At 41.1% G+C, this 21020-nt stretch overlaps 1 protein-coding gene across 2 annotated transcripts in view; it reads left to right on the top strand.

Annotated features, from left to right (window-relative positions):
* ephb2a (eph receptor B2a) overlaps nt 1-20473 on the top strand; it is a 72902-nt gene extending 52429 nt beyond the window's left edge. Inside the window, exons 5-16 of one of the 2 annotated variants that reach the window (XM_072656372.1) lie at nt 293-628; nt 7036-7160; nt 7314-7476; nt 9633-9741; nt 9865-9929; nt 11330-11452; nt 11728-11975; nt 12557-12772; nt 15408-15557; nt 16285-16478; nt 16723-16878; nt 17640-20473. In XM_072656372.1, coding sequence (XP_072512473.1) covers nt 293-628; nt 7036-7160; nt 7314-7476; nt 9633-9741; nt 9865-9929; nt 11330-11452; nt 11728-11975; nt 12557-12772; nt 15408-15557; nt 16285-16478; nt 16723-16878; nt 17640-17748 — 1994 coding nt within the window. In that variant the 3' untranslated portion in view covers nt 17749-20473. The remainder of the gene's footprint in view (nt 1-292; nt 629-7035; nt 7161-7313; nt 7477-9632; nt 9742-9864; nt 9930-11329; nt 11453-11727; nt 11976-12556; nt 12773-15407; nt 15558-16284; nt 16479-16722; nt 16879-17639) is intronic. The other variant, XM_072656373.1, reaches the window with a different exon arrangement.
* The last annotated feature ends 547 nt before the right edge of the window (nt 20474-21020 follow it).

Here is a 21020-nt window from a genome sequence, read left to right on the forward strand (position 1 = left end):
AAATACATGGGGAGTGGTCTCTGACTTCTGTACAATACCGCATTAATATAGTATTATGCACATTTGAGAGAAATTGGAAACGATGTGTCCAATTCGGCGTATTCTTTAAGGCCCCTGAGCATCCAGTCATTTCTAACTTCTCTCCACTCTGGCGTGGCTCAGATGTGTGTGCATTATGGCAGTGACCTGTAGATCCGACTCCCCCGGGCATATCCGCCTTTCTCCCGGAATGCCCCGTGAGGCTCTGGTCGGCCTTGCTGACGAGGCGTTTTGACTGTTTTCTCCCCCGCAGCCGTGCCCTCGGCCCCCCAGAGAGTGATCTCCAGCGTGAACGAGACGTCACTGAGGCTGGTGTGGAGCCCACCACGTGAGAATGGCGGCCGCGAGGACGTTGTCTACAACATCATCTGCAAGAGTTGCGGCTCAGGCCGCGGGGCCTGCACACGCTGTGGGGACAACGTGCAGTTTGTCCCAAGGCAACTGGGCCTGACCGAGTCCCAGGTCCACATCAGTGATCTTCTGGCCCACACACAGTACACCTTCGAGATCCAGGCAGTTAATGGCGTCTCTGACCAGAGCCCGTACTCGCCACAGTTTGCCGCAGTGAACATCACCACCAACCAGGCTGGTAAGAGTGTGTATACAGTTCAGTACATGGCTAACCGGGAGTGGTTTAACTTGTTATTTGTGCCAAATATAAATTTTATCAAAGAAATGGCAAAAATGGCAAAAGTGGGTTTTTGTGTGACCCAGAAGCTATTCATTCCACAGCACCACAACAAGTTGCAAAGCATATTTCAGTCTGCACAATTTTTAAAAGAGGAAAAAAATGCAGGTCAACCAATGAGAACAGAAGTAATTTGCTTACACCAGTTTTTCAAGTAGGACAGTAAGAAAAGCAGCATGTTAAATAATAAATAATGGCTGTTTTTGGAATATAAACACACACAAACATCCTAAGTGGACCTCAGGGATAAAAAAAATGGAAGAAAAATCCAGGATATGGGCACTTTAACAGCTCAACACAGTTTGAGGCCAGTTTTTGATCATGTAGGCGTGCAGTTTTAAGAGTAATTGGCAGATATAAACTTTCCATTATTTGTTAGCTAAATTATCCTTATAGTTTCAGTGCAGAATTGAAGTAGCTAACACTGGACACCAATCATGTCTTGGCTGATCTACTACATTGGGCCTAAGGGGAATTATGTAACAGACTGTTTTCTGCCAAACTACCTTAAATTTGATCTTCAGTAAAAACCATGGTTTACTTTTTGTTGACGTGTTAAGATCGTAGGCCTTTGTTGTGGGCAGCCGACCACCACACATTTGGTTCACCCCTAGCACGTTGTACTATTTTACTGTTATGTCTTCATAAGCAAACTGCTGCACACTTTCATTTTTCAGCACCTGATCATATGCGCTGCTGCCTTACATTTGTGAGAACACAGCGGCAGTTCATTCTGTTCTCATCATATTGCCCGGTGCATGGATTAAAAAAAAAGAGTCAGTGGAACACAGCGGTTCAGAGGAGCATAATAGAGTTTAATAGAGCATTTTAATGAGAGCTCTGCCCCTGGTTGTAATGCAGTGAACTCGCTGGCCCTGGCACCACAGGCTGTGGCTCCACCGGTGTGCCTGTCAGCCCACATTACTGCCTGGGTGCTGCTGTGAAACTGCACCTCACACCACAAGCCTCTAAAAAGGAGAGAGAGAGAAAGAGAGGGGTAGACTACTGCCAGGGTCTGCTAGTGCTAGTCAGCTAGAGCCAGGGCCAGAGGCTGGTCCAGCCAGCAGAAAGCCTGCCCTAAACAGCAGGGGGGGATATAAACTTTCACACTCAGGGACATATTTATACACTTGTTCTAAGAGAAAGTCATTATTTTAGGGAAAACTGACCAATGCGTATGGATAAAGTTACAGATGTGTGTAAAAAAGAAAATGCAGTGCCAAGCAGCATATCGTTGCAAAACCTTGACTCTCCAAAACGGCAACTTTACAGGAGAAGGAAAAACCTTCTTAACTTTCAATGGAAGTCAGTGTAAAAAGATTTACTCCAAAAGTCATACTGGAGCATTTCTATTGGTCCATTCATCCTGAAATTTTAAAACAACATAAAGAACAACTGCCAGATTCACATTGTGTCAGAAAAGCAAAACAGCAAACAGCAAAAATGTGACGATAAGAACATGTGGTAACACTTTCCTTGAGCTCTGCTACATCACATTGACGTAACCATGTCCTAAACACGTCAGGGCAGATGTCACATATGCTGAAATGTGTTGTTATGACATATTATATTCATTACTGTAATAGTGAAAAGTAGGCATTACCAGTAGCTGTCCTAACATACACTACAGTATTTATGCCATGCTAAATTAGTCAGTTAGGTTAGTAGGAACCTATTGACACCATTGCCTAATGCCAGTTGTGGGCTACAGGGGTATAAAGCCCCCAGCATTGAGCTGTGGAGTAGTGCAACTATGTTCTCTGGAATGATGGATGGTACTGGAGGTGCGGTAGTGACCATCCAACAACTAACCTCTCTAATGCCGTTGCCGCTGAATACAATCAAATCCATAAAGGTAAAGGTGCATGTATTTGTCATTGTACAGTGTACACTGTACAGTGAAATGTGTCCTCCGCATTTAACCCATCTGGTAGTGAACACACACTCACACACACACATGTGTTAGGGGCAGTGAGTACACACACACACCCAGAGCGGTGGGCAGCCAACTCCAGCGCCCGGGAGCAGAGAGGGTAAAGGGCCTTGCTCAAGGGCCCAACAGTGGCAGCTTGCCGAGCCCGGGAATCGAACCCACAACCCTGTTATCGTTATCCCGGCGCTCTAACCCGATATCGATATCCCGCCCCACTCCACCACTGCCCCGTAGAGACAGTAGAGGCTGTTACTCCAACAAAAGCTGGATAAACTCTCTCTTTTTTCATACCCTTACTTTTAGAAGACAATGAATGAGCAGGTGTCCCAATACTTTAGCCTGTATAGTCAACATAAAATTCATTCATTCATGAAAGTACTTCTCTAAATTAAATTTAGAGCTGATTCATGAAATAAAATGTACAGACTGAATTTTATGTTGCAGTAACTGTTCATGCTGACTCTGATCCTTTAGACTGATTGGAAATGTGTGGCATGATTGGAATTATGTTCAGTTTATTCTTTTTTGACTGTAGGTGATGCCTGGGGCTTAAAGCTAATATATTGATGTTAGTCAGGAAGGGTGCATTGACCCAACAAACACATATCGGTCTAACAGCTCACTGGATTTAGCTGAAACAGCACAACTGATTCCGTTTCACTCAGTTAGGGACAACTGACGGAAACCTACAACATGTCTATTTCTTTATTTTCTGTTTTAGTAGCAAGTCCGTAATTCCAGGCTGACAGTGACACCCTCATGTTCCACAGCCAGACATAGTATATTCCTATATACTGTGTTGTTTTCTGCAGGAAACACTGCAGCACAGCAACCATTGAGACAGAAACATATTTTGTAGATAGCCTTGACTCAAGGAGGCTGCTCTCAGTGCAATCATGCATGGCCTACAATTGCTTATGTGTAAATTGCCATTGATTACTAGTAGAGCAACACAGCTTACTCAGTTTAATACACCCGCCAGAGCTAATTCACAAAGCGTCCAGAATTTACATGGACTGCCAACCGCAAGGATTTAGCAAGGAGTGCCGAGGAACGGATTACTAGCATTAGCATTGGGAAATTGCTTCAGCACAAAAGTCAGCACAGAGTGCCTGCAGCGAAATTCACACCTTTTGGGTGCATTCCAAGAATCAAAGTTAATATTTCCTCTCTTATACCATTAAAACATTTAATGTGTCTGTTTTAGAAACATTATATGATGTGTAGGTATGTGTATATGCACATCAAGAAGAGGTCTTCTTTATTGGAAATGGTTTAAGGCTTGATTAAGCAGGATATTTTGCTTTGTCATTTACCGCAGTGGAAACTCTCTTGGTGAGCAGAAAGATTCTCAAATCTTTAACAGATGGAAAGTCTCATAATTGGCTCCTCTGGTTCTCGTACAGAACACCACAAGGACACATGAATTTGTGTTTTTTTTTAATGTTATAGCACTACTTGGTTTCTCATAAATCGAAGGCGGTGAGAGAAGCCGAGCAGCAGTGTTCCGCTTGCGGCGCTCTGCATGGAAAATGGATCACTTCAGCTGAGCTGAACAAGTTTGGGAAATATGAAAGCTCTTTAGATTTATAGCTGCATACGTGCGGCTCGTTCTGTCCCTGAAGAGCTGCCATTTCACTGCTTCAGAATACACGAGGAAAGCTGAGAGCAATTAGACTCAGATGCTGAGCATAATCCCGTCCATATGATTGGCACTGAAACCTTTGCTTGCCATTATGTGGGAATATGTTGCTTTCTCGAAGCTCGGTATCAGTCTCATATATGTACGGTGTGAGTAACAGTATTTGAAAAGTACCTTATCAACTCTCCTTCGGTTCTCTTACATCCTAGTCCCATTTTCTCTAGAGATCATCAAAATAAACTCGTTGTCAGACACATCTTACCTCAACAGGGCACTGTTATTATACCTGGATGAGCCTGGCCATGAATCATCAGTATGACTGGAAGGCCTAAAATCCTTGTTTCAATAAAACGGCAGGAGTGGTACTTCATACTCCACATGTTAACGGACTGAGTCATTCATTCTGATTTGACTCATCGTTTTATAGCCTAATCAAATCTAACAATGTATTTGTCATTTCTGTTGTACAGTCGATGTCTTTTTCAGTTAAAATGTCACGTCTGTGCTAAAGCCTGTCTGTGCAGACGTCTGAGGCGGTTCTGAAAATGGTGGGAAAATGCAGTTTTAGGGGAAGATTTTTAAGATGCCACAAAGGCATTTATTTTAAGATGTTCTTTGATGTATAAGTAGTAAGAATGCGAACAATTATTAGGTTTAATATTAAGCCAGTTTACAACCCTGTTATTTTGCATATGGAAAAAAAACACTATATTTAGTGTTGCTGTCCTTTCGTTATGTGCAATGGGCTGTTAGCAAGTTAAAGAGATTACGGCCAGTTAGCTTTTAGTCTTGCCCCCACTCATTTTCCACTGTCTCTGCAGTTTCAGCTCCCCTTCTGCAGAGTCTAGAGGTGATATACTGTCCTCCAGTATCAACCAATCACGTTTTACCTTGTTGCCAGCTTTGGCTGGGTTTATGCAAAGATTGACATTGACGTACAGTATATCCATCTACTCACCCTACAGAAGATTATCTCCAACCTTTCAGACTGAAGTTAGAAGCAGTGTTTCAGCCTGGACTATTTTTTATTAGGTACAGAGGCCATCAGTACAGATGACTTATATATATAGCCAGTCTTATAGAAACATAATAAACAAGCAAAAGTTTATTATGACCAAAGCGAACAAGAAAAAAATTAGGATATGGGCCCTTGGGATTAGCATATGGGTCTTATATGTCATATATGTCAATCTACAGGTGACCAGCATACCAGTTCTTTAAAATGGGTTCAGTGATGGAGACCCCCTTCATGAGTACTAGCATTTTCATGGAATTCATGGTGAAAGAAAAAGGCTAACGGCGCTTGGCCTGCTGCTTTTGCACGCTCTAGCGTGTTTAATATTCCTGGGCTCTACTCAGCAGCCTCTAGAGCACAGGGAGCTTTACAGCCTAAGTCCTGGAACTCCCAGCGCAATCAGCCAATGGCAGAAAAAAGCCCTCTACTTCTCACCAAAGATAAATACCATTTGTAATGTATTGCCATCAGCCATCAGTGTGTATTAAACAGGGATACGGTTGCATAAATATGAAATAAAAGGGCAATCATTTCACATTCTTTCCCTTGACATCATATCAATAAGATTAATTAATACTTTAAAAACAACTGGGCTCAGAAGAAGCAGGAAAACAGCCTGACCTAATATCTGCACGCTTGTCCAGCGAACAAGCATTTGTCTGGAAAACAGCATCCCTTGTCTGCCTACAGAAAATGTATGCTCTGTGCAGGCAAGCATGCCAAGACAAAGTCTCATGTACTCTGCTGCCCACTACTGCTCTAGCTGGATAATGATGCTCACAGCAGCAGCCTGAGACGCACAATGATCTGATTGTTCGTTAAGTGGAAAAGGGAATAACGTCACGGTGTATCTTTCAGCTTTAACACTCTGCCTCTTTTGGCTTCTTCGGGGCAGTAAATGAAATGAGGTGTTATTGCTTGGAGGTTTCCAGTGTCTGTATTTTCCACAGGCAGAATACTTACTCTTTACTTTGATCTAACGTAAAGACTCCCCTGTGCTCTATACAGAACTGAAGGGTCTTATTTGGGGGTACTTTGTGCAGGAGCCAACTACCTAAAGTAGATACAAAAAACTGATGATCTTTTACATCGTTTGAATGCATGTGTAGTCTTTGTGCTCTTTATGTTTAATTTGTTGTGAAAATAGAAGTTCTTTCCATGATTCAGTGATGTGAGGAATTTCTCACATCATTGTACATTCAGGACATAAAGCCCCCAGCACTGATCTCTGGAGCAGTGGAACTGTGTTCTCTGGAATGAAGGATGGTGCTCCACCCAAAATGTTTGGAATGATTTAGGGAGTTGGGGATGATGTGGGGTGATGTTCATCCAGCATCCTGACCTCACTAATGCTCTTGTCACTGAATGCAATCAAATCCTCACAACAATGCTGCAAAATCTAGTAGGAAACCTTCCCTGGACAGAAGAGATTGAGTGGAGAGTAGAGGTGGCAGATCCTCCAGCAAAAGCCGGACAAACCTTTTTAATACACTTGAATTTAGAAAAACAATGAATGTGCAGGTGTCCTAATACTTTTGTTCATATAATGTATTTGTTACTTAAGTTAATTTAGAAGGTTATCATTAAATTAAGCAACACTTTATAATAAAGAAATTAGTTTTTGTCAGCACTGAAGATCCCTAAAGGTCTTACATTTTTTAAATCAAATTTTATTACCAACTCCCTCTTTTCCTCTTATGTCTCCTATGTCTCCACAGCTCCCTCAGTGGTGTCCATCATGCATCAGGTTAGTAGAACTATTGACAGCATCACTCTGTCCTGGTCACAACCAGACCAGCCCAATGGAGTCATTCTGGACTATGAGCTGCAGTACTATGAGAAGGTAATCACACTTTTTATCTTACACGCACTTATTAAGCCTACATCCTCTTAAAGAAAAGCTTGGAGGACTGAAAACTGGTGTCTATGTTGCAATCATCATGACTGTGACTTTTAAGGACACGAAAGAAGATCTTGGTACATTGATCTCTTCCAGAACGTGGCAGAGTTGAACTCTTCTGTATTGAGGAGCCAGACTAACACAGTGGTGGTCCGGGGCCTGAAGCCAGGGACCATCTACGTGTTCCAGGTGCGAGCTCGGACAGTGGCGGGATTTGGACGCTTCAGTGGGAAAATGTACTTCCAAACTATGACTGAAGGTATGGATACCAAAAAAAAAAAAAGTCCTCTGTTGAGTTCTGCACAGTTTTGCACAGATGTAATGGGAGTTTAAACTCAGTCAGAGAGCACCAAGCAAAGTTCATGTCTTTTACATTTGCCTTATCTATAACATTTTTTGTTCAAGGAGACATAAGGAGGAATTTTATGTTGTGTTTTACTGCTGTTTACATCTACGCACTGTACTTTCATCCATTTTTAAAAATAGTAGATCATACCCTGTCAGAAACCAAGTGTATGTGAGATAACGTAAGAACTTAATGTGGTTGGATGCAAGTGTGTCATTATTTAAGCATGCGTGTTGCACATGGCTGATTGTGGGGTATAAGCTCCCTTCATGATAGCTACATAGCATCACCGCTCCAGTGCTGAACTACACTGTAAATATATTACGGTCAGACCAGATGAAAAGGAGGGACAAACTGATTAGAGAGGTTTAAATCAACTTAAATCAGAAAGAGTTGGTTAATTTGAGCCAAGTAAAAGTGTAAATGCTTCAGCTAAAATATTGTGTAATATATATATTTTTTTGTATTGTGTGATTTTTGATCTGCGTTCTTGCCCCCCGATTTGTTATTCCTTTCCTGTAGGTTACAACTCCCACTATCTCATGGGGGAGGCCATCCTATTCTCAGACCCCTGACCACAGATTGTGGTTGTTGATGGGATTCACACCTATCTTACACCCTGTGCAAGGCGCATTGTGATGCTCTTTGCTATCTTACATCCTGCCAACAGTCTATTTTCAGGCCCTACGTCATTTTAATAGCAATTGTGCTTGCAAATGTGTCTACGCTGATGGGCATGGTGGTCTCGGAATGAGGTGTGTTCAGGGAAATTTTTGGTGTATTGCTGTCTTGGCAACGGAAAACAAAGTTCCACCACTGACTGAAAACAACCTAGGCAGACGTCAACAGTCAGACGTTCTATGCTTTCTTGGCAGTGAATTGTCAACACAGGCGCGTACCTGACAGGTGTACACCCCCGCTTTGCACCACTGAAATAGCAGCCTGGCTCTTAAAGGGAATGGCCAGTAATACGCTGATTGGTTTATTGCACGTTACGTCCAAAACACACTCATGGGTAGTAAAGAGACTTATACATGCCTTTTGTGCGTTTCAAGATGCACAAGGAGCACTTTTCCCCTCATGATAGCAAAAAAGCAGTGACAGCTCGCCAAAAGAGCACTAAAATGGCGATTGCCCGTAGTCTCCAGGCAGTTAGACTGTTGTACCATTCTGGAGCTGTCAAATTAAACTACATTAAAACACAGTTTTGATGGAAAGGAAAACACAAACAAAAAATCTTTAAAAAAAAATAGTTAAACAATTTCAGACGCAGAACATTTACTAATATTTTTGAGTCAAATCAACCTGAGATGAAGAACCTGAACTAAAAAAGCACCCTGTAATCAGTTACTTTGTCAGGTTAAGTTTGTACAGTGTATAGAAGCAAACTTCAGACACCACACTTTTGAGAAAACTTGAAAACTTGCCCACATATGTTTTTTATTTTCTGAACAACTCCTTTGAGAATAGCATTTCCCCTAGCTTCATGTTTCCCTGTTTTTGTTTGTCAGCATAAAATCATCTCAGTCATATCATATGGCATCTTGACAGCTCAAACCCATTAAAGCTTTGTCCATGATTAGTTTGATCAGTTGCTGCTGTCTGGCAAGCGACAGCGTTGCTGCTCAAAATCTCTGCCAGGCACTGAAATGCCATTGACTTCTGTCAGATGGAGCATGTCAATACATCTGTGTGCCAAAAGCACAGCCAAAAACAGATGTCAGTGCTCCAATCCCAGCATGCTCCTGGTTTTCCAAAAATGAGCAGCCACACACTGCACTGGCACGGTGCTCTCTTACTGCTACTTTTATGGAGTTCCTATAAACTAACAGAAACAAAAAGCGGCAGTAAAAAAAGGAATGAAGTGTCTGGAAATTTTGCTAACTGCCAGCTCTTATAAATTGACTGAAGAGAAATTATTGGCCGATCTTTGCTGACGTGACTATGCTGATGCTTTGTGTTGCATGGTGTTGACTTTATGGAAAATGAATGGTCCACTCTGGTCATCTTCGCTCAAGCTGTATATATATATATATTGTTGTCTTTGTTGTGTGTTTGTGTTTGTGTAGAGGAGTACAACTCCAGCCTGCAGGAGAAACTGCCTCTCATCATCGGCTCTGCTGCTGCGGGATTTGTTTTTCTTGTCGCTGTCATTGTGCTCGTTATTGTCTGCAACCGGTGAGTTATTCTAAACCCTCCTCTGAGGAATCTCTAGCCATAAAAAGTACAGATTGTCTCGATTGATTTTTCCTAGCATCCACTGCTTTGTTTAGCTGTTCATCTGTCTGTGCTTCTCCTCAGGAGAGGCAGTGACAGGACGGATTCCGAATACACAGACAAGCTTCAGCACTACACCAGCGGCCACAGTGAGTAACCCTCTCAGTCTCAAAGCAGACGCTCCATGTCTCCCTAATTCCCTTAGACCACATGTACGATCACTAAACTTTTCAGACCCGCTTAGGACGTGAAATATGAGTATGTTATCCCTTTGAAGTAGTAGTGCAGGGCAGGCCAGCCAATCACAGCAGCAGACTAGAAAAGGGCACAAGAGTGTAATATTTCTCCCATCAGATTTGACGTCTTTATCCATCTCCATCTCGTCATCTTTTTTGATTTGTAATGCTCTGTGCCATAATAGTTAAACTTGCTCTCAAGCCAATCTGCCCATGATTTGACCTAAGAGGGTCTAGGGAATGTTTTTGGAAGCTGCCACTTAGAATTCTAATGTGCATCTGTTACTCATTTTGTTGCTCCATTACATGTGTATATATTTTGCTACCAATATTTGTGGTTCTGGAAAGTCTGGAAAACCTAGACATTTGGAGACTCTTTTTAGCCATCATGTCTTACAGTGTTTAATATTCTAAATGGATAAGGAAGTTATACCAGTATTTGATAAATAGGACATTTCTTAACACATATCGACAAGCTTTCCTTGTTTACAATCAATAGTAGAAAACTTTTTAAACAATGTTTTCTTGCTTGATAGCATCGGACAGCTATTTTAAGTCTAGCTGCATGTAATTTGCTGGTAATTTCCAATTTGGTGAAAGATGTACCTCTTTTTAAAATATGGATGTAAGACACTACTTATGCACATGTTCATCACTAATGAATGAGGAATAGAAAAAAAAATACCTACTGTATGTGCAGGCTTTCACTGTGTTCATGACTCACTGTGTGTATCTAACTTGCAACTTGACCTCCTTTTTATATAGTCTATATATAATAACACAGTATAGTCTATAATAATACAGTAAAGTGTATATATAATAATACTAAACTGTCTTCACTGTGCCTCATATTTGAATATTAAAAGATTGTATATAGATTTGCATCTTATGGAAAATATTTGAATGTTGAGTAAAACAAATTAATTAAGGTTTTTAATACACTCACTGTAAGTATGTTGTCACATATGGAAGTCATGGAAAATGGCCTGATTAAGTGCTGGAAAATGTTTCCGAAATAAGATTGGGAACCCTGAATATTGGCTAGTGTTATCTGACTGACTGCACACTAACACGCTGGCTCATATCTGGCCTTCTCAAAATATGCAATTATATGCTCTATATTATTTATAATTCCACCAATACTGTCTGCTGATTGGCTAGTGCTATCTGGTACTGGCAATGTATATTCCATTCTAATTAGATAGAAGACTTGTACTTCAGCACCAAATTGACATTTAGATAATCATGTAAAAGGAAATAAGCAGAGTTTCTAAATGCTGGTAATATATATAGCTCCACTCTCTCTTTCTAAGTGTCGCCAGGAATGAAGATCTACATAGACCCTTTCACTTATGAGGACCCCAACGAGGCAGTAAGGGAGTTTGCCAAAGAGATAGACATGTCCTGTGTGAAGATTGAACAAGTCATTGGTGCAGGTAATTATGAGTAAGAACTCTAAACTCTAATGAACTCTAATAAATTCTTGGAAAATTGTGTTTTACTTTACACGGAAACCCAAATCAATGGTTATCTTACATCATTTTTAATTAATCTTCACTCATAAATGATACATCCTAGTATGATTTTTGTTCCGAATTTCAAAAACAGAAAAAAGATCTCTCTCATAATTAGCAGAATTATTTGTGACTGTGACAACACATGTGGTTCCACTGTCCTTTATATTACATCATTCTGCTTCTTTGTTTGTTAGGTGAGTTTGGGGAGGTGTGTAGTGGCAACTTGCGCCTGCCAGGAAAGAGAGAGATCCTGGTAGCCATCAAGACGCTAAAATCAGGTTACACTGAGAAGCAGAGGAGAGACTTCCTGAGCGAGGCCAGTATCATGGGCCAGTTTGACCACCCCAACATCATTCACTTGGAGGGGGTGGTGACCAAAAGCAGCCCTGTTATGATCATCACAGAGTTCATGGAGAATGGCTCGCTGGATTCCTTCCTTAGGGTAAGTCTTTAGTCCTTTTAGTCATTAGCATGATTTTCATCTGTTCAACCAATTTGAGTCAGTTACAGTCACTCAAAACCTCATGATATTAACTTTAACTACAGGCTATGGCTACAGTATATGGAAAATTACCATTCTTGCAAATCTTTTGCTTCATATTGCCTTTGAGATATGTCTTGTAATACACATACTGATGAATTATGTGTGTTCTTGCCTAAATCATTTTATTTTGTTTGGCCTTAACATACCCATATATATGGGTATTATATATACATACAATGGCTATTGTTAGCTATAACCTCTTTAAGCTCAATTTCAGTCTCATTATGACACTGTGCAATGCCACTCATCCTTCTGTGGCCTTCAGCTGGCCAGGCATCCCTATAGACCAAGGCCAGATGTGGCCAACTGGAGGCACAGCTGGATAGGAAGACATTACAGGTCCAAATGTAGTCTTGCTGGGCTCCAGTTACATAGTTTAGAATGCCAATGATAGATAAACAACCTTCTCCAGTAGAAGACTGCAACCGCTAAATCAGGCTGCCTGCGACTCTGTCGCATTATATCGTCTGTGTTTTCAGCAAAACGACGGGCAGTTTACTGTGATTCAGCTGGTCGGCATGTTGCGTGGCATTGCAGCTGGGATGAAGTATCTGTGCGATATGAACTATGTGCACCGTGATCTGGCAGCTCGCAACATCCTGGTAAACAGCAACCTGGTGTGCAAAGTCTCGGACTTCGGCCTCTCCCGCTTTCTGGAGGACGATACATCAGACCCTACTTACACTAGCGCTTTGGTGAGTGTGCTCCAGCAAATCTCCTTGCAGGGAATCATGACTCAGGTGCATGGGCATCTGGGGAAGGTCTGGAGAATACTTGAAAATTTAAACTAAACAGTTTGACCAGTGCATGAAACATATGCTATGCTTAATTCATAGAACCAGTTTAATATTTACGGTTAAGGCCATATTAGGTGGCTGCGACTCTAAGCAAAAACGATTCTATATAGTGTTGGAAAAGTGTTATTTGACTGATTTCTGGGGTTATATAGAACTGTCTAAACATATAAAGGGTTTTCCACCTAGCTTAGGAACCCTTTAACAAGGCAATGGACCTACTAAAGGACCCTTGAAGAACTTTGTTTATCAAGCTAAATCCTAGTCGCCAGTAGCAAACGTTTCCTGTGAGCCTTGTGGAGCAGTAGCTGCTGGAAGGAAAAGGGTTTTGAAGTTCATAAGATTCTGACTTTAAATGATTCAGACTTCTTATTTGAAGCTGACACTGCATTTCCTAGTACCCGCAGAACCACCTCTTTGTTTCCATGCATGTGTTTTTGTTGTGGTACTTATGGACAAATAGCTTCTACATGTCACTAAAACAGTTTTTTACCCTAGAGACAATTTCCATTGACCATTTAGATTCCAGAATCAGATTTTTTTACATATTAAAAACACATTGTGTATTTTACATTGTTTGTGGAATCATGAAGAACCAATCAAAGAAAAAAAAAGGCAATTTTTTTTTGGGTGGGGGGGGGTATCCCTCTGAACTACAATTGGTTCTATGAACAATGTTCTGTGGTATGGTGTGAAAGCAATCAGGACAAAAACTTCAAATAGGGCCTGAAATTCTCTGTCTGAACCTAACCCGAATGTGAACACTACTGACTGGAGTCCACAGTCAATGATAATAATGTGGTGACAGCAGCAGCTGTCATCAGATCAAATAAACAAAAAAAATTCTTAAGTACCCAAATTTAATCAGCGAATGTCTTCAAACCCTTATTCCAAACATTTTAAGTGCTGACAAAAATGCTGTTTTCTTCTCATGCTGTCAAATCAAACATGACATGGCAAATATTTATCAGAAATCCAACCCAAGTTGGATAAATATTTTTGAAATGATGTCCAAACTCATCCAAACCTGACTTGAATAGAAAGGTCCCGTCAGGTTTGGACAAATATTCCATTTCAGAATATATCACAGGCATTGGTTACGTATGATCGAGAAAACATAGCGTTCACGCTGAAAAGACCACTGCGGCTCACGCAATGTTCCAGTCTCTGCCAGCTGAGCACTTCTGCCTGTCAGCTAAATCTGGGTTTTTAATTGCCCAACACCTGCTAAGTGAACGTTCCTTCTCAGGGAAGGAAAGTGTTCTGATAGAAGGTCTGAACCTAAGTGAATTTGACTGTCACTGACTGGAGTCCATAATCCTAGTGATAATAATGCAGTGACAATAACGCAGCCATCATCGGACCATCAGTAAACAAAAAGTCCAGTACACAAATTCCATTTCTGCCTTAATATGTATTTATTCATCAGCGAATGTCTTTTCATCAACAGACCTCATCAAAAACATTTTTTAGTGTGGATAAACATCATGCTGACCTTGTGGAGCTTGTTGTCAACCCAAACATGACGTGACAAATATTTATCAGGAATCTGACCCGAGCCCAATAAATATTTGAGAAATGATGTCCAACCAAACCTGATCTGAATAGTGAGGCTCTGTCAGGTTTGGACAAATATTTTAGGTTTAGATACAGTATGCCACAGTCATTGGACACATCGGCTTTATTATAGAAGACGTAGAGTGTACAGCTGAAGAGACCAACTTCCACTCACAAGATTTTCCTGGCTCTTCCATCTGAGCCTGTGAAAGCTTCTTCTCAGGGAGGAAAGTATTCTCCAAATCCAAATATTATTATTGGGACTGTGGATCAAAATATCCATATTTTTTAGTGATGTAGCTATAATGACAACTGTCATCAGGTCATCAAAAAATGAAAAGAAAAAAATGAGTACTCACCAAGATCAAGATCATGGATGGTGCCCCATCCAGGAGGTATTCCTGCCTTGCTGTCAGTGATGTAGGGGCAGACTCCAGACCCACCAAATCCCTGATCAGGATCAGTAATAAGATGATGGATGGAAGAATTAATCATTTTAAAGAATCTGATTTAAAATCAGCTGATTTATTCAGTCAGCAGAATTTATCCTCAACATTTTCATGGGAATAAACATGAAATATTCTTCTTATTGTCACTTTTACATAAAAACAGCACATTTTCAAGAGAAGGAACAAACCTTAATCATTTTAATGCATTTCTTTTGGTCCATTCATCATGACACAATTGACAGAATGTGAAGAATATTGGAATTATGCTGTAAAAGCACTATTATGCTGACCCGATGCTATGTTTACCCAGATGTGACAAGACAATATTTATAATAAAGAAGTGATAAGTGATATGCGCTGAGGTTCTCTTGAGTTTGGATGAATCTGTATATGGCTATATAAATGTAAAGACCAACCTCTCCAACTACTCCTCACACGATTCTCTAGTCCACTCTAGCTTTTGTGCTCTATGTCAGATAAGTTTGTGTTTTTGATTGCCCGACAAGTGCTAAATAAATGTTTCTCCTCAGGGAGGGAAGATTCCTATCCGATGGACAGCTCCAGAAGCTATTCAGTACAGGAAGTTTACTTCCTCCAGTGATGTGTGGAGCTACGGCATCGTCATGTGGGAGGTCATGTCCTATGGAGAGAGACCATACTGGGACATGAGCAATCAAGATGTAAGTCATTTTAGTAACACCAACTATTTACAGCCTGTTACACTGAATAGACAAAAAGTACTGGGACACCTGCTCATTCATTGTTTTTCTGAAATCAAGGGTATTAAAAAAAGTTTACTCTCTACTGTGCAGGGAAGGCTTGCTACTACATTTTGCAGCATTGCTCTGAGGTTTTTAATTGCATTTAGCGACAGTAGCATTAGTGAGGGCAGGATGTAGGATGATCACCATGCCACCTCATCCCAACTCCCCAACCCATCCTAAACGTATTGAATGGAGCACCATCATCATTCCAGCATTCCAGAAAGCCTCTTTCCACTGTTTCAAAGCTCAATGCTTTGGAGTCTTCATACCCCTGTAGCCCACGCCTGGTATTAGGCATGGTATCAATAGGTTCAAGTGTATCTGCTCCAGAAAGTCATATTCTATTGGCAATATTTTTTACAGGGACCAGACAAGCAACAATGGAATTTAAAGTAGCTGAATGCAGTTATTAGAAGTCCACAAACATTTGGACAGGTTTCCCAAAATATTGTCTTGCTAAACAGCAGTGGCCTCTAGTGGACAAAAAAGCTACAGAATTATTAAAACTCTCCAGTAAATAATACATTTGAGACAGCCGCCAGATTGTTAAATAGTAATAAAGGTCAAGGTACTAGTGTCTTTATTTATCGACTCCCTGATGTTGTCAGTGCAAGCGCTGTAATCTCTGTGTTAATCCTTTCAGGTGATCAATGCCATAGAGCAGGATTATAGGTTGCCTCCCCCTATGGATTGCCCCAATGCTTTACATCAGCTAATGCTGGACTGCTGGCAGAAGGACCGCAACAACCGGCCTAAATTCAGCCAGATTGTGAACACCCTGGATAAAATGATCCGCAATCCCAACAGCCTGAAGGCCACCACCCCACTCTCTTCAGGGTAAATATTCATATATCTATATGCAGATTTTAGACTTGTAATGAGTACATAAATGATATATGGTAAAAGGTGAAATCCTATATGCTGCTTTTTTTAAATGAGAACTGTCCTGTAAAAAGTGCCTTTGTCACTTGCAGAATATCATCCCATTCATAAATATAACACTGTTTAGAATTGATATTGGAAGTGATTCCGCTGCTTTCTATAGCTTAACTGACAATGTGTTTCTGCGGTTATGTTGCAGCATGCATCTACCTCTGCTGGATCGCAGCACTCCAGACTTCTCCAGCTTTAACAGTGTGGATGAGTGGCTGGATGCCATCAAGATGGGCCAGTACAAGGAGAACTTTGCCAACGAGGATTTTACCTCCTTCGATGCTGTTTCACAAATGACAATGGAGTAAGTTTCTTTGTTGAGCCTATTGATTCCTAGCGGAGGACAGCCTCCTTCTCCCCCATCACTTAGCGTTATTCTATTCAACGTGGCTGTCTATTAGGTCCAAGGTTCTCAAACAGACCCTCAAGGACATCTTCATGGTCTATGTTTTTTTTTTTTTTTTGTTCTGTCCCTAAGAGCCTGTTTAAACCTAGCATTAACGTGCATTTCATATCCGGACAGTCTCTGACAGAGAAAGCATTTGCCAGCTTTCCTCCTTCCTTACCTTGGTCAAATAGTTTTGTTAGCCAGTCCTCTGCCTGTTATCAGAGGGTCAGGTACTTTTTACTGCCTAACATGACCAAGAACTGCTTACAATAGGGGCTCTTTGACTGACATTACCAGTGCAGGCAGCTGTTTGTCTTTGCTGACTAAAATTTAGTTGGAAAAACAACTTTCTATGAATTTAAAAACAATAAAAATAAAATACATTATAAGGAATTGGTTACATGTGGAAAACAAACCAGCTTAACACATAAAAGAAAACATAAAAAGGGTGTCCAGTGTTTTCCTCACTGTGCCAGTGTGACTGCAGTTTTCATTCCAAATGAAGTGTAGAAGAACCCAAATCTGCTGGTTTAAGTAATTATGTCACTGCACAGATTGTCAGATGTTACCCAACTTTAATCAATTCTTTATTTATATTTATTACATTTGAAAATAGATAAGAAATGAAATGATAATAATGAATGGCTTAATTAACACCTCTCTTTTCATTCTCCCAGCGATATTCTGAGAGTGGGAGTCACTCTAGCCGGCCACCAGAAGAAGATTTTCAACAGCGTGCAGATGATGCGGGCCCAGATGAACCAAATCCAATCGGTGGAGGTTTGACCCTCAGAGGTGGAGGCTGGGGATGGGCAGAGCGCACTCTCGCTCCACAACTCGCTCCACCTCTCAGACTGACTCCCTCCTCCGCCAGCCCTGGCTTCTGAGCGCAGCCCGTCCTGTGGAGGCGTTCACTGCCAGGGAAGGTCCCCACAAGGCAACCAGGCAAGATCACCACGAGGGACTCCCACACACCACTGCCCGCCTCCCGCAAACCACCAGCACGCAGCAGGCGAGACGACGTTGGCCGTGTCTCGACTGGCCAGCGACATCTCGGTACTAGTCGTCAGAACCTCTTCACTGTTGTGTACTGTGTTATGTCGACGACAGTGGTGATGATTATAATAACAGCAACATGGGGTGAACAAAAGCAAGCAAGAGGAAGAAAAACACTCTTATTGTGCTTATTATGATCATCACCATTCGTTTGGTTCGCTTTCATCAATGACTTGGGGAATCTGTACTGATAGATTGAAAGGTTACCCTTTAAAAGGGCAATACGTGAGATGGAATGAGCTCTCTCCTCTGGAGGTGTGCCAGTCTCCTGCCGAGATGTTGGTTCGTGACAAGAAAACATGTACAGCAGCGCAATAGACAGAGAGAGAAAGAGAGAGAGACTGACAGAACATGAAAGGACCGAAATGGACCGTGGACTAATGGCAAAAAATGAGCCTCTTACACTTCTGTCGCTGCCATATGGTAAGGACGGATCCATGTGGCAGCTCATTCCCGGGAGAGACCGTTGTAGAAACTGCGTGTGTGAAATTTAGTGACAAACACAGGCTCGGAATCCTCATTTTATTGAATATTGTGGTGATTTTTTTTTTCATTTTCTTCATGCTTTTGTTATGTATTTATTTATTTTGTACTTTTTAACATACAGTCACACATGTCCCAATTAACATACACATGCACACATATCAAAGGCACTTAGTTTTCTGACTTCATCACAGGCCTGATTAGTTTTGGTGGTAATCGCTATTGCTTTCTTTCTTGATGTTAATATAGTCTGTGCACCTTAGTGACGAAGTAAGTGTTTGCCATGAATTCTTCATCAGATGACGACGTTTCGCAAATGTTTTGATTGTTCTCTCCCTCTTCTGCCCTCTTCCCTCCGACACTCTTCAGTATGTGTGTGTAAATATATATATACATATATATATATAATTTTTTTTCTCTTCACATAAAATAGTGTTAGTTTTTAAATAGTGCAGCCAAGCGTGTGCTGCTGGCACACGGAGGCAGCTAATGAAACTGAAAGAACTGGACTTAAAGGAGGGGATAGCCTCAAGGGGGACGGACCTTCACAGAACACTTTGTTCGGTTCTTTTTTTAAATCTATGTTTTATAACGATGAGACGTTGTGATTTTTCATACCAATATGTACATTACCTGGTCTAGTGCAACAGACTTCATCTGCATTCTAGTGGCGTGTTGAAGGTTTTATGGCAGTATTAACATGACATGCTCATAATTCTTTAAAAACCAGCCAAGCTTGCAGGACTTTTTGTAATAACTAGAGTTAGGTTTCATTTCGGAGTAGTCTTGATTCCAGCCGTCCTGAATTCTGCCATGAGGAGTATTACTGTGGAACCGAATGGAGATCTTCTGACTGGTTCCATGCTTCTAACTCAAGGCGGTACAGTTCCACTCCTTACGTCTGTGTTTGCTTGAAGACAATGACTGACTGACTTAAACATAACAAAGGCCCCATTCCTAAAGAATGGTTGTGGGCGTTCATTGGTGCAGCTTGTTCAAGCGCAACTGGACACACTTGGAAATCATTGCTTTTAAGTAGATAAAGAAGATAAAGAGGTACATGTTTTTACAGAGCTGTATAGTGGCCACTGAGTACTGTAATGTTCTTTTCAGTCTGTACACTTGCTTTCTTTTTGCAATACACGCAAGGTGAAGTTAGGAAGACGTCTTTTTTGCGACTCTTGCACCACACTTTCCAAATACTGCACATTTACTAACCCAAACCTAGTCATAGAGTTTACACTGTGACAATCATGTGTCTCCCTTGAACTGAATGTGCTTCCGTTCACTTAGTTAAACCAGTCTTCCACTTCTGATCTACTCTCACGCTCACATTCTCTGACCTGTGTGTCTTTGTTTCTTCTTTCTGGTTACAGAGGTCGCCACAGAGGTGTGTGTGCATCCTGTTGTATTAGTCAGTCTCCTTTTTCGGCTTCATCTTTTTTTTTCCTCCATTTTCACTTGGTACACAGCGGTACTGTCCATCTCTTACCCACGTCCACACTGTTCTACAAGCAGCTATTGCATTTGCTATTTGCAGAGTTTGTCTAAGATCATTCTAAGGCATGTTAATTTCATGTTGCTCGTTTCATTAAAGGAGTACATTTAAGGAGTATATTTATTGTACACTTAAATGTAGGATGCAGTGTGCAAAAGAGTCAGGCCTACATTTTGCCAAACGGTGTTGTTGCCAGGGGCATGCTCTTCATGACCTTTCAACATCCAGCCATTTGGGAAAATGGAAACTGGAGCAATCAGTGACTTTGGCCACTCATTCAATTCCTCCTTAGTATTTTCTTTGCTTAAGAGAATGGTTCGTTGTGTAAAAAGGGAGATCCAGTGACACAGTGTCTGTGACTTTTGTAATACATGGATGTGTAAAGCTTTGAGGTTGATTCTATCATATTTTCTATGATCATGTTTCTGTACAGTCTGTGTATGGTCTGGATTCTATTAAAATAACACTTAAGAAGCTTCTTCTTTAACATGACACATTTATACCTTCTGTGTGGTGCTTCCAACCACATCCTGTGCAGTGGACACATTCAGAAACGGTGTGCAGACTGAAATCCGTGCCAATGAGGTAAAACTAAAAATTATTTCTGTTATATTTCTATTTAAGGATATAAAGATGTTCACTCCCCTATTAAACCATCCCTTGCATGCCCTGTCCCCTCCATCCTGCTTTTAGGTTCCAAATTTGTCCTATAGACATTATCCTATATTATTAGTGTTTAAGCCCTAGCATACGCATACACACACACAGCTCAGCCCATCCTGTACACTGTGACTAAAGCTGGAGGCCCTGGAATTTGTACATTTCCCTAACCATGTGAATGAGGTTCCTGTTGAATGATGTGCAGTGTAATTGGTTTCTTTTCTAAAAAAGAAAAAAAAGATGAAGTCTGGTGTTGATTTTCCTCAATAAAAAAGACTACTAAAGGGATGCTGTAAGTTTTAGGAATTTGCAATTCTTGAACACATGACAAAAAAAATGATTGGATCTGGAATGGCTTTTG

The sequence above is a fragment of the Salminus brasiliensis genome, chromosome 14 (genome assembly GCF_030463535.1).
Source record: "Salminus brasiliensis chromosome 14, fSalBra1.hap2, whole genome shotgun sequence".
NCBI classification, from domain to species: Eukaryota; Metazoa; Chordata; class Actinopteri; order Characiformes; family Bryconidae; genus Salminus; species Salminus brasiliensis.